At 32.5% G+C, this 13,582-nt stretch overlaps 1 protein-coding gene across 1 annotated transcript in view; it reads right to left on the bottom strand.

The window, feature by feature from the left end:
• Window positions 1–13,582, bottom strand: part of LOC127727218 (SCO-spondin-like) — a 61,801-nt gene that overhangs the window by 26,582 nt on the left and 21,637 nt on the right. The window contains exons 14-22 of the mRNA XM_052234808.1: window positions 11,691–11,855; window positions 11,189–11,353; window positions 8,673–8,837; window positions 7,073–7,237; window positions 6,492–6,656; window positions 6,014–6,178; window positions 3,295–3,459; window positions 2,917–3,081; window positions 863–1,027 (exon numbers count right to left, since the gene is read on the bottom strand). Coding sequence (XP_052090768.1) covers window positions 863–1,027; window positions 2,917–3,081; window positions 3,295–3,459; window positions 6,014–6,178; window positions 6,492–6,656; window positions 7,073–7,237; window positions 8,673–8,837; window positions 11,189–11,353; window positions 11,691–11,855 — 1,485 coding nt within the window. The remainder of the gene's footprint in view (window positions 1–862; window positions 1,028–2,916; window positions 3,082–3,294; window positions 3,460–6,013; window positions 6,179–6,491; window positions 6,657–7,072; window positions 7,238–8,672; window positions 8,838–11,188; window positions 11,354–11,690; window positions 11,856–13,582) is intronic.

Below are 13,582 nucleotides of genomic sequence, written 5' to 3'. Positions count from 1 at the left end.
TTAAGTTATTTACAACCTAACTAAACCCTGTATTCTAACTCTAAATGTGTAACATATGTGCACATTAAACTATGTAACTAAGTGATCTACTCTATTTCACTACTATCTCATCTTTCATGCAAGGAAGCGTTGGTTAACAAATGACTTAAATCGCAACTCAAAAAAAAACAATCTGCCTAACTATTGCAACTAAAAACCTTATTTATTATTTAACCTGTAAGAAAAAGATAAGAACAATGTAATATATTTTTTAAATCAAAGTAGATTTTCAGCTATTTACATTTACAATACTTCAACACATTTGATTATATAATTTTTAAATAGATTTACTGTGCAGATTTGTTATTGTGTTAACTTTGTCATGTGGTCTAGATAGACAAAGTGGGAGGTTTTTGCTTACGTAAAACTGGTTTGACCCTGCTGCACACATTATTGCCTGTACCAAGTCATGCTATCTGGACTGTTGTTGCATTTTTTTGTCTTTTTTTGCACATCTTTTTTCTGAAGGAGTTGGTTGTTGGTATGGTCAGTTGTACTCTCAAACATTTTTCAAAATAATGGATTTTATCCTTTTCATGTCTTACAAAGTTTTGTATAATTCTGAGTTAGAATTTGTGCAGATACGGATTACATGTACAAATATAAAACCAAAAGGGATGACAAATGGATCCAAACTCATCCATGTCAACATGCAGGATAAATTTGTACATAAACATATATGACATATATTAAAAAAGTTAAATAATTAATACTATTTTTATAATCAAGTAAGGACAATAAAGGGACAGAGATTTAACTACTGGTAGTATTTGTTTTAATTTTGAGATTTCATGTTTAAAAATTAGCTGAACAAGATACTTACTTGGACAATGGTTTGTGTTGCATTCTTGACTGTTAGTATTAGAGCCATCACATCCCTGGCCTCCATGGAGTGGCATTATACATTCACGTAATCTTATTTGAATGCCGCCGCCACAGGTCACATTACACACACCCCATGCCTTCCATTTGTCCCAGTAACCATCAACTACAAATGTAAGGACAGTTCTAATTGCCAGCCCTTTACATTTAATACTTATGGGAGCTGAGAGATATATTTTAATGAGGCAGCAACCCAAAGACAAAATAAATGTGGATAGTATCCACATGTGAACATAGATGATGCCCCTGCTTGCATATCATATAGTTATAAAGGGACATAACTGAAGAACAGTAAAAGTGACGCTACCATAATTTGAACTTGATCTGAGTTTTGTGGTAATAAGCATTGTGTGTAAGTCTCATAACATTTGGTTGAGGATAACTTAAGTAGAGAACAGAAACTAAAAATTCAGCAATTTTTCTATTTGTAAACAAGCATAACACTAGAACGGTTGTGTATAAGTTTTATAACATTTGGTTGAGACAAACTAAAGTAAGAGAACGGAAACGATAAATTCAACAATTTTTATGTTAATAAAGGGACATAACTCAAGAATGGTAAAAGTGTCGCCACCAAATTTCGTACTTAATCTGTATTATGTAGTAATAAGCATTGTGTATAAGTTTCATAACATTTGGTTGAGGCAAACTAAAGTTAGAAAACGGAAACAAAAAATTTGTACTTGATCTTAGTTTTGTGGTAATGAATATTGTGTATAGGTTTCATAATGTTTGGTTGGGGTAAACTTAAGTTACAGAATGGAAACAAAAAATTTTGCAATCTTTCAATTTATAAAGGGGCATAACTCAATAATGGTTAAAGTGACACTACCCAAATTCAACTTGATCTGTGTTTTATCAGTGGAAGTCAAAATTAAACATTGCATTGTATAAAGCATTGATTGTAGTTGATTCAACTATAATCATGGACAAAGGACAATAACTCCAATTTTAAAAATTACTTGATATTAAGAAGAAAATAAAAATTTTGCAATTTTTCCATTTATAAAGGGGCATAACTCTAGAACGGTTAAAGTATGCCACCAAAATTCATACTTGATCTGTATTTTGTGGTAATAGACATTGTGTATAAGTTTCATAACATTTGGTTAAGGCAAACTTAAGTTAGAGAACGGAAACTAAAAATTTAGCAATTTTTCCATTTATAAAGGGGCATAACTCTAGAATGGTTAAAGTGACGCCACCATAATTCAAACTTGATCTGTGTTTTGTAATAATAAGCATTGTGTATAAGTTTCATAACATTTGGTTGAGGCAAACTCAAGTTAGAGAACGGAAACCAATTTTGGGACGTACATACATATGTAAGTACGTACAGACAGACAAGGGTAAAACTTAATGCCCCACCACTACGGCGGGGGCATAAAAAACAAAAGACATATAGAGGTATGTTACAAAAAAATCACATAACATGTATCCCAGTTGTCCCAATAACATTAAACTGCAATTGTAGGAAAACTTTGCTTTGTCTGTTTTCTGGATATTATCATTTCTGTTTCTTAAAAATCTTAAGTTTGCGGTTAAAAATGTCAACTTTATAAACAACTTATGTTTATAAAACAGACAGATAAAGTATAGATACATGTACTGTAAAACCATCAACAGTTAGATAAACAGATCACAATATATTAGATGGTTTGCATGATAGAAATATTTGAAAATAAGGATTAGATTTTCTCATACATTTCAAGTAAAATTCACAAGATAATGTAAAAAATATTTCAAAAAAATATATAATGCATGTTGTTAATGGTAACACTTTATATATTATTACAGAAGTTTCCAGATCAACCAGTCCAAAGAAGACAGAAAGTCAATCACTGGGATTGGATGTTAAGAATATCTTTCATTACACTGCTCTGGCTTCATATATTAACAACCTTTCACTTATAATGGGCTTTTCCCAAAACTGATCAGAACTTTACAAAACATGTGAAAGGACAAAGCCTTTTTTTATTATATTTGAACTATTACCTGGACAATCATGTTCATTACAACCAGCAGTTTGATTCCATTGTCCTTCACATGGCTGACCATCAAACCATGGACCAATGCAGGTTCTGTTTCTATACATATCCCCTCCACCACACCTTTTGGTGCAGTCAGACCATTCTGTCCATTCTCCAAACACTCCATCAACTGAAATATACTCAATATGATGTATTACTGGTATCAGTTTGTTAAATGCTTGTACCTAAGTTTTTTCTTACCTCAATAACTTGATCTGAAGTTCAAAGCCTTTTTGATTGAATTGAGATTACAAATTTTTACCATATATATTTTCATGATTGAAAAACTCAATTTAAAATTTAGAACTGATTTTGAGTAAAGATTAATCATTGATGAAATCACCTGGACAACTCTGGTTGTTACATTCCATAAATTCTTCACCAAGTCCTTCACAATCTTCTCCGCCATGAGTACTAGGTGTACAGAAACGATATCGTCTTGCTGAACCACCACCACAACTGACTGTGCAGTCAGCCCATTGTGACCACAGACTCCACTGACCATCAACTTAAAAAGCAAAAAATAATTTATATAGATGATGATTTTCTTTGCCATCTGACTCCAATTTTTCAACCAGGAAAAAAATATCTTTATCTATTCGGTCAAATAAAGACATTTTGGTGAAAGGTGACAAAATCTTCTGGATTTCAATTACATTTTGGACTGGGAAATATGGAGCAGAAGGTTCAAATGAAAACATGTGAACATCCTGACGGGAGTACAATAATCCCATTTTCAGGAGATGCTACCCTTGAAGAGAAAAAAATCCTGTGTATCCATAATTTCATGATGAAAATTTTCAGAAGCCATTTTTTACTACGCTGTTTACAAATATTTATTTTTGAAGACCTAATAAAATGCTCCGCTGGGCGCAGCTTGATACGACCGCAGAGGTCGAACCCTGAACAGTTGGGGCAAGTATGGACACAACATTCAAGCTTGATACAGCACTGAATTTGGATTGTGATTAAATATTTGACACAGCATAGGTTTCTGAAACAGAATGAATGTGGTCTAAGAACTTAAAATTTTTTAATTTACCTATTCAAACCATATCATTATTATTTGCTTTTATATATTAATCAGAAATAACCAATTTAAAATGGAAAATTTTAAAGAAAAAAAAGGAAAAAAAAATCCCCCCTCAAATTTTTTGAACCCCTTATGATTCATCACCCCCAAACTCAATCCCAGCCTTCCCTTTGTGGTATGGTACCTTGCAGTACAATTTCAGAGAGATCCGTACACTTGAACACAAGTTATTGTCTGGAAACTAGAAAAATGCTTTTTTTTGGCCACTTTTTGGCCCCAAATTCCTAAACGTTTGGGGCAATTACCCCCAAACTCAAACCCAGCTTTTCCTTTGTGATATGGAACCTTGTATTACAATTTCATAAAGATCCATACACTTAAACACAAGTTATTGTCCTGAAACTAGAAAAATGCTTGTTTTTTTGCCCCTTTTTGGCCCCTAATTCCTAAAATTTTGAGGCAATTACCCCCAAAATCACTCCCAGCCTTCCCCTTGTGGTATGGTACCTTGCAGTACAATTTCAGAGAAATCCATACACTTGAACACAAGTTATTGTCTGGAAACTAGAAAAATGCTTTTTTTTGGCCCCTTTTTGGTCCCAAATTCCTAAACATTTTAGGCAATTACCCCCAAACTCAAGTCCAGCTTTCCCTTTGTGATATGGAACCTTGTAGTACAATTTCAGAAAGATCCATACACTTACACACAAGTTATTGTCATGAAACTAGAAAAATGCTTGTTTTTTGTCCCTTTTTTGGCTCCTAATTCCTACAATTTTGAAGCAATTTCCCCCAAAATAAATCCCAGCATTCCCTTTGTGATATGGAAACTTGTGGTACAATGTCAGAGAGATCCATACACTAACACACAAGTTATATCTGGAAGTTACAAAAATGCTTATTTTTTGCCCCTATTTGGCCCCCAATTCCTTAACTGTTAGTACAATAACCCCCAAAATCAATCCCAACCTTCCTTTTGTGGTATTGAACCTTACGGTAAAATTTCATAGAGAACCATTCACTTAAACTAAAGTTAGAGTGCGAAAACCAATGTGTCTTCAGACGACGACGACGACGCCAACGTCATACCAATATACGACCACAAAATTTTTTTGCGGTCGTATAAAAACCTGAGTGTATCAACGTATCTGGTGTAACTGACATTTCTTGATTACACAACATGTGTAGACTTTGATCTAGCCTTTGGCTAATTAACAAGTGATAATCGTTTGACTGAACAATCAACAAGTAGGTGATAGGATATTTATTTCTCGATACAGCTTCTATTTACGGCACACACCAAGGATGATTAAAGGTAAATACCGACATTGATAGAAAAGTTGAATGTTGTTGTCAAAACATTGATCCGCAGGTTTTGATGCCGAAAAACCATTCAATAAATTTTCAACTCAGCAAAGAAATAATCACTATTTCACACTCCAATAGAGACATTAAATGTCCTTCCGCACACTCAAGAACATCCAAAATGACAACAGAAAAACATTGACTCAAAGACAATTAACAGCCTCCTTAGTGTTAAGCAATTCCGTTTCGATACATTACAGGCATATTTCTTTCTTATATATTTTGGCAATGACATTGAATACAAATTGTAAAGATGGAAGCATGAATAAAACACTATGCTTTAACCAAAAGCAGAATCTTCTCAGTATTTCTTTCAACTGATATCATTCAAATAGACAACCTACATGGGTACTGTAAACACATATATATATTACATTCAGATGGAAGATTGAAGAAAAACACACTAAAATACAATTTTTAAATCGGTAGGTTAGATAAATATATGATATATCATCAAATGTCACATTGCCATATTATCATGTATGACACTGATAAGTCAATTCCTCATTGACGCCAGTAGAACAAACCTCTAATACTGACAAGATCTTAACATACTCAAACTTGATGCTTACAGGACAACACTAATTCTAACAAGAATATAAAATCCTCACAATTGATACTGATAGCACACATATCTGTCTGAGGCCCAAGGACTGAAACGTACCTGGACATGGATTTTCATTACATCTTCTGTTATCTATATCATCACCATCACAATCTGCTCCTCCAAAGAATGGTCCAACACACATTCTCTCTCTCTGGTGTTCTGCTCCACCACAAGTCACAGGACAACTTTGCCAAATAGTCCATTCCGTAAATATTCCATCAACTGAAATGGTCCAAATTTTACAATAAAACTTTATTAGAAAATGTCTATAAAAAATAAAAGAACAGCGTTCAAATGTCCTCCCCCCTTTATGATAAAAACCACATGAAAACATGACCTAAAATGGCCAAAAGGGTAGAAGTTTTTTTAAAAGCTGAATGACTGAATACTTCATTAAAAAGACAAGACAAACTATAATGTTAGATTATCATAAGTGCAGCACTTTTGTTTTTTGCAATATATGCATTAAGAACTTTACCAAATAACAAAGAGACTTATTAAGCCAGTTTTCAAATAATTTACATTTAAGACACACCTGGACATGGACCTGTTGAACAGTCTTCTACTTCAAATAAACTGCCATTACAATCCTTTCCTCCATAATATGGTCCATTGCAAAATCTTTTACGTGACCTTGACCCTCCTCCACATGTGACATCACAATTAGTCCATGGCATCCACAGAGTAAACATCCCATCAACTATAAAAAAATTAATTACACATTATTTAAAAAATTGTAAAGGTTCTGTGGAATTGAATCCACCATGATCAGTTTGCTCTTAGTGAAATCAGTACACAGTACATATTGTGGATAATACAGGAAAGGATTAGAATAATAGTGCATATGAGATAATAAGGAGATACAGTATGATTGCCAATGAGACAACTATCCACCAAAGACATATGGACAAGAATGTAAATAACTCAATTTTTTTTAAGTCCAGAAAGTTGTCCATTAAAAGGCAAAAACACAAACATCCCTACACACACCATATTAAACTTATATATTTTAAAAATCACCTTTTTAACTCATTTCTTAAACAATTTTAAAGAAATTTTCACAAATTTGTACATTAGCAACTTCTTGCCTTCATTTATATTTCATAAGTTTTATACCTGGACAAGGTTCTACTGAACAAAATTCTGTCTCTAATGCTGTTCCATTACATTCCTCTCCACCCAAAAAAGGTCCATTACAGGTTCTGTTACGGAATCTTGTCCCACCTCCACATGTCAAGTCACAATCTGACCATTCCGTCCATGGCATCCAAATACCGTCAACTAAATAAATGTTCTACTACTAAACATAATAATCTTAAGCCTAGGTATAGCAGTGAAAAGCTGTGTGATCTATTGGTTACAACAACAAATACAGAGGTAGACATCTTATATTGAATGTGGTTTGGATGATGTAGGAAATTTTTATTGAAATATATTTCTGTACAAAGAAAAAAGTATCTGAAGTGCATATGGTCATTATTTTTTTAAAGAAAAAAAATATTTGGGGAAACAAATAATAAATGAAAAAATAATAGATTAAGACTATAATTTTTCTGACCTTATCACAATTTTCTTGCAACTGGTCAAGTAGTAAACTTCTAATTTCAACAAAAGCTATAAAATGCACCAGGTCAGCTACTGTTCATTGATACAGAAACCTTAACAAGACAAAGCTTGGTAACAAAATATCTAGAATCTCTGATTTGTATTTTCTGAGAAAAATTAGGCTAAATTTTATACATGTCAAGTATAAGGAGGATTTCGAGCAAGGATTGTCAAAACTTGTATAATAGTCTAGCTTAACCATATAAAAACTTGGTACCAAATACATGTATGAACACATTATGTGATTTAATGAAGAAAATGCAATCGAAATGTGTATTACACAAATGAATACATAGATGGAAGGATGGACAGGCAAATATTAATAAAGGAACACACACATCTACAAATGGAAGTAAATAAGCAAACATCTGTTATTAAAAGTTTCTGACCATCCAGAAATTCTTTCCAAAACTTTTACTGAAATTAAAATAAATTTGACCTGTTGCAAAAAAACATGAATTAGGATGTTTCCCCTCTAAACATGCTAAATATTCAACACAAATTGAATTCACTTCATAGATTTATCACATTCAATCACATTTTTTTCTCAGTAAACAGCTACATTTAAATTGATAAATAAAAATTTTTTTTATTATTGTAAATTAAGTTCAAAAATTCATATTATGTTTTTCAGGTTTAAATTTTTTAGGGACTATTTTCACTTTGTGATGTATAAAACATTTACACTAAGCAGAAAAGCAGGAAGGTTCAAGCAAAACATGGAAAACTATGATAAATACCTGTATAAAATGTGAATATAAAGCTTGTATTACTAATTGTTCTATACGTCTATAAAATAGTGAGATACTTTGAAATATACATGATACAAATTGATACAACAAGTACGATTCAGATTTCGGATATATATAACAGGATGTTTAAACAAAATGGCTACTGTGGATTCATTATCATTCGTTGGATACCAAATTTTGTGGATTTTGTGGATACTGGCAACCCACGAATCTAAATGTCCAAGAAATACAGATTTATATAGGCTTATATGCAGAATTTAGTGAAACATCAAAAATGCAAGTTTCACTGAATCCACGAAAATTAGTACCCATGAAAATAAATGAATCCACAGTGTATGATAGGATTATTTCTTCCTTACTTGCACAGCTTGCAATGTTACAGTGTTTTGTTTCGTTTTTGTTTCCGTCACATGGTTTACCACCATGCAGGGGCTCCATGCAGGTTCTGTTCCTCGACTGTTCACCATCACCGCAAGAGGCAGAACATTCATCCCACTCTGTCCATTCTAGCCAATATCCATCCACTGTAACAAATATCTAATATTGTTAATTTAAAAAAAATATCATTTGTAATGCATTTTCCATAGGGTACCATTGGTGTTCCATATTTTATTTCTTGAAGACTACACATACTAAAAAATAAATTGGTATCAGATCCTGTTACCAGAAATGTCAGCATTGTATACAAGCCAAAACAATATACATGGTCATGCAACAAAAGTTGACTTAAAATGCAGTTGAAAAAGAACATCTATTTTTTTGTCTACTGGAAAAGGCAATTTTTCTTCTACTTACATAAAAAAAAAATTGTTTATTAAAGTATGGTGCTTTGGCAGCTTAAAGGGCCTTACCAAGCAGACAAAATGTTTGAAAATGCATAAAAACATTTTTTGAACAGGTTTTGTCTATATCCAGCCTAATCTTGTTTGTCTTAAAGTTTATTCATACGTATTCAAGACGCATTGAAAAACAAGCACTTTACATGAAATTCTATGTAATAACAAATATTTGAGCCCCCAAATTCAAATAAATAATCGTAAAACCCCACTTAGTATTAAAATGAGGGAGGAGCAAGGGATATCTGTCCAGATTGTGTAGATTTACCAAGAAGTTTATGGGCTCACAAAAACAATTACAGAGATGATGACAATAGACCTTATTGCTATTTGGGAATCTGCTACACTTGACCAGAGAATCTGCAACACTTGAACTATGGACTTCATACAACAATCCCTTTTCCTTTGGGGTGTCAGACATTTTCTATTGTGACCTCACAATTTTACGGGAACCTTTCTGATGTCCAGTAATGGCAGACAAATAGTGATATAGTGTATGGATAGATGACAATTAATGGTAATCTTTCACACTTGCCCTTTAAAAATTCAATGCCCTAATTTGTTAAAATGTATAAACTAATTGGTTTTAAGTTTGAAAGACAACTTGATTTAGGCAATGTTGCATTATAAGAATACAATTCATTCAATTCAAATTTGAAATTTACATAAAAAGTAAGTTAGATTATTCAAGCTTGATTATTCATGATGAAACAGAATGCAATATGGTCATAATTTTGAATGAAACACAATAGGTGTACAGCAACACTTACAATGATGTCACATTAAAAATAAATGGAGAATGTGTCCATGGGACACAGATGATGTCCCCGCTTGCATAGAAGACGCATATAGCATTATAAAGGGACATAACTAGAGAACCGGAAAAAATTCAAACTTCATCTGTGTTTTTTGGCAATAAGCATTTTGTTTAAGTTTCATAACATTTGGTTGAGACAAACTTAAGTTAAAGAACAGAAACGAAAAATTCTGCAATTTTTCCATTTATAAAGGGACATAACTCTAGAAGGGTAAAAGTGATGCAACCCAAATTCGAACTTGATCTTATTTTTGAGGTAATAAGCATGGTGTATATGTTTTATAACATTTGGTTATGGCAAACAAAAGTTAGAGAACGGAAACCAATTCTGGGGACGTACGTACGGACAGACGTAGAGACAGACAAGGGTAACACTTAATGCCCCCTCCTACGCGGCGGGGGCATAAAAAAGTGAAATTAAATAGAATATAACTATAAGATTGATGTAAGTATACACTGTGTATATTATCAAGTGAAGAGGTCAGTTATACACAAAAGCTGAGTGCCACAAAATATTCTCATCAACATTGTATGAACAGTGTGGAATATCATAAATATCATATAAAGGTAGAATGTTTAGCATGTAATACAGTAACACAAAATATTATTCAGCTGTGATAGAAAAATTATTACATACAAGGCACCATTTGGGTAACTGAAATAGCACAGCTGTATTACTGAGGGGGTGTACAGCTTTTGAGGGAGGTGGGAGGTGGGGGGCGAGAGTTGGAGACAAAAAATAGGTGGGAGAGAAAAAGATTCTAAAAGTGAGAGGTGGGAGATAAGGGGCGGGACGTGGGAGAAGGGTACCCACTGTCCTCCCCTCATTACTATCTGCTGGGGGATAAACCATATAAAGCAACAATGTAACTACTGTGGATTCATTTATTTTCGTGGGTATCAATTTTCGTTGATTGAGGATAAATTGTAATTTTGTCGATACTTGATTTTGTGGTTTAAAAAAATTCTACAAACAAGCCTATGGGGAATTTGTATTTTGTTGAACACTGAAATTTGTGGTTCACTAAGACCCACGAAATCCACAAAAATTAGAATAATAATGAATCCACACTACCTTGTTTCTTTATGACTTCATACCCTCATTTGAACTCTAATATGATCCTTACCTATCCTCTAATCTCAGTCCTTACCTATCCTCTAATCTCAGTCCTTACCTATCCTCTAATCATTGTTTGATTCTTATGTGTGATTGTCCACTTACCTGGGCAGTGGTGTGTGTTACAAGACTGTTCTTCTGTGCTATCCCCTACACAAGAAGATCCTCCAAATTTAGGATTTACACAGGTGCGATTCCTCATCTGTGTACCAGATCCACAGGTTAATGTACAATCTGACCAGTCAGACCACAGATCCCACTGACCATCAACTTCAAAATTAAAATTATCTATTTGCTACTAAACTTATAAGAACAAAAGGTTTACATGATAATAATGACTAGAAAAAAACAGAGACAACTAAATATTGTTTAAGTTTTGGGGTTGTTCAATTAACATTATACTGTAAAAAATTTCAGTAAGTATTAAAAGGTTGTCAGTGTTGAAGCAATGAATTTGTGTCATCTATGTTTAATAGTTTATTATATATAACCTTCATGCTTTATAGATTTGAATGACTCAATTTTTTTTCTAAACTTTAAGACCAATTCTCATTTGCATAATTTGCAATGATATAAGAATAATTGTTTTTAGACTTTGAATACCTACCTGGACAGTCTTGTACATTACAATCTTGGATTTCAGAGCTATTCCCATCACAGTAATGACCTCCATACAATGGTTCGACACATGTCCTAGACCTGTTCTGACTTCCTGCTCCACAGGTGACAGGACAAATTGCCCAATCAGTCCAATCTTCCCAATAACCATCAACTACAAAACCACATGTGCAGTCAAATCACAGCAAACAAGTGTAACTACACTAATACACTGCAACCACATTTAATGCCATTAGTCATAGCACACAGTGTGTATGTGGAGGAGTTGTAACAGTGCTTCCAACAAACTACTAAATACTCACCAGTGATAGAAAATATAGTCAAATTTGTATTTTCACTATTATTTGCATATTGTATGAATTAGACTTAACGACATTCAGTTGACTTGTTTGAAAATATTAGTTCTTTTCCATTCATCTTTTTTTTTCAGGAAATCTGGAAATTTATAAGTTAAATAATACTAAAATACAATTGTTCTTTTCTTCTTAACTATTGTCTAACAAAAGTACATTAATACAAGTTTAAATACAATTCATTGTGTTATCACTGCAAATAAGCAGTGAGTCATGAACTTACCATATATGGTTAACAACACTGCAGATTATTGGAGGGAAAATATTAGGGTAGCATGCAAAGTTAATATAAATATGTTGAATATAAAATGTTAGTGAAAATCAAACACAGTAGAGAGTAAACATTTTAAAAATCCTCAAGACATAACATTTAAATCATTTTACTCAACAAGTTGATATGCAGAAATGAGCATGATGAAAATCTTATGAAAAGAAACAGGATATAATGGAATAACATATGTAACATAGCTTTTTGAACATCCATTTGATATCAAAGACCAAAAGTCCAATTACAAATATCATGTGAAATTGATTTTTCATATAATGAAATTATAGTACTGATGACTTTTTGGTGCTCCTGTCTTCTTCAATATTATGGTTACTCTCATGCAATGAAATATGAAGATTGTTGTCAGAAGTGGGATAATGCACCATTCCAAGAAAATACACCAAATAAGATTTTTTAAATTAATACAAATGAAGTTATTTTATAGATTTTTTAATTTTAAAAAACAATCAAAAAATATTTTTTAATTTTAAAAACTAAACAATCTAAAGATAAGTCATAAATCTATTTTTTAAAATATACAATTTTTATGTTAAAAATGTGCAAATAGATTATACATATAATGGAAAAACCATTTAAAAAAAATTCAGGGTTTAAGCTAGGAATTTGAGGACTTTAGTCACTTTTGCGCGAAATGAAAATCAACCTTATTTTGGGTAGCAGCAAGGGACCTAGGCTGTATATTACTATCTATACATCTTTGTCAGACTTTGAAGGACTTAGGCATACTAGGCAGTTACTGCATGATTTGACTGATGTGGCACTTTAATACGAAGATAAGGATATAAGATCTAGAAATCTAGTTCACAATTTCACTTCAGTTAGTTTCAGGGTACATTCCTAATCAGCAAAAGTTGGGATCCATTTTTTTAAAACTAGGAATCACAGCATAAATGAACTTGTAAGGACTATTTCACTGCATTATTCATACTCATTATCCTTAAAAACGTTTTAAAGCTATATTTAGAATTAATTCTATAAAGTTGGAACCAAGGATTTGTACAAATCCTCATTGGAACAATTCTAATGACTTTAAATTGTAAATTTATCATGAATAGATCACGTTTACTTTCGATTTCCAAATGAAATGAAAACGGGAAGTGACAAGTGGATAATAAATTCAGAATGAATCCGGATTCATCTACGGATTGTTCGTGTTTAAAAAAGACAGGAAATCATCATTTTTTAAATTAAATTTGCTAAATAAGAACTATATTTGTCTCTCTCGTTAATTATTTGTAT

The sequence above is a fragment of the Mytilus californianus genome, unplaced genomic scaffold, assembly GCF_021869535.1.
Source record: "Mytilus californianus isolate M0D057914Y unplaced genomic scaffold, xbMytCali1.0.p SCAF_1, whole genome shotgun sequence".
Lineage (NCBI taxonomy): Eukaryota > Metazoa > Mollusca > Bivalvia > Mytilida > Mytilidae > Mytilus > Mytilus californianus.
Note: the sequence above shows the minus strand (reverse complement) of the source record. Positions and strands in the feature narration are given on the sequence as shown.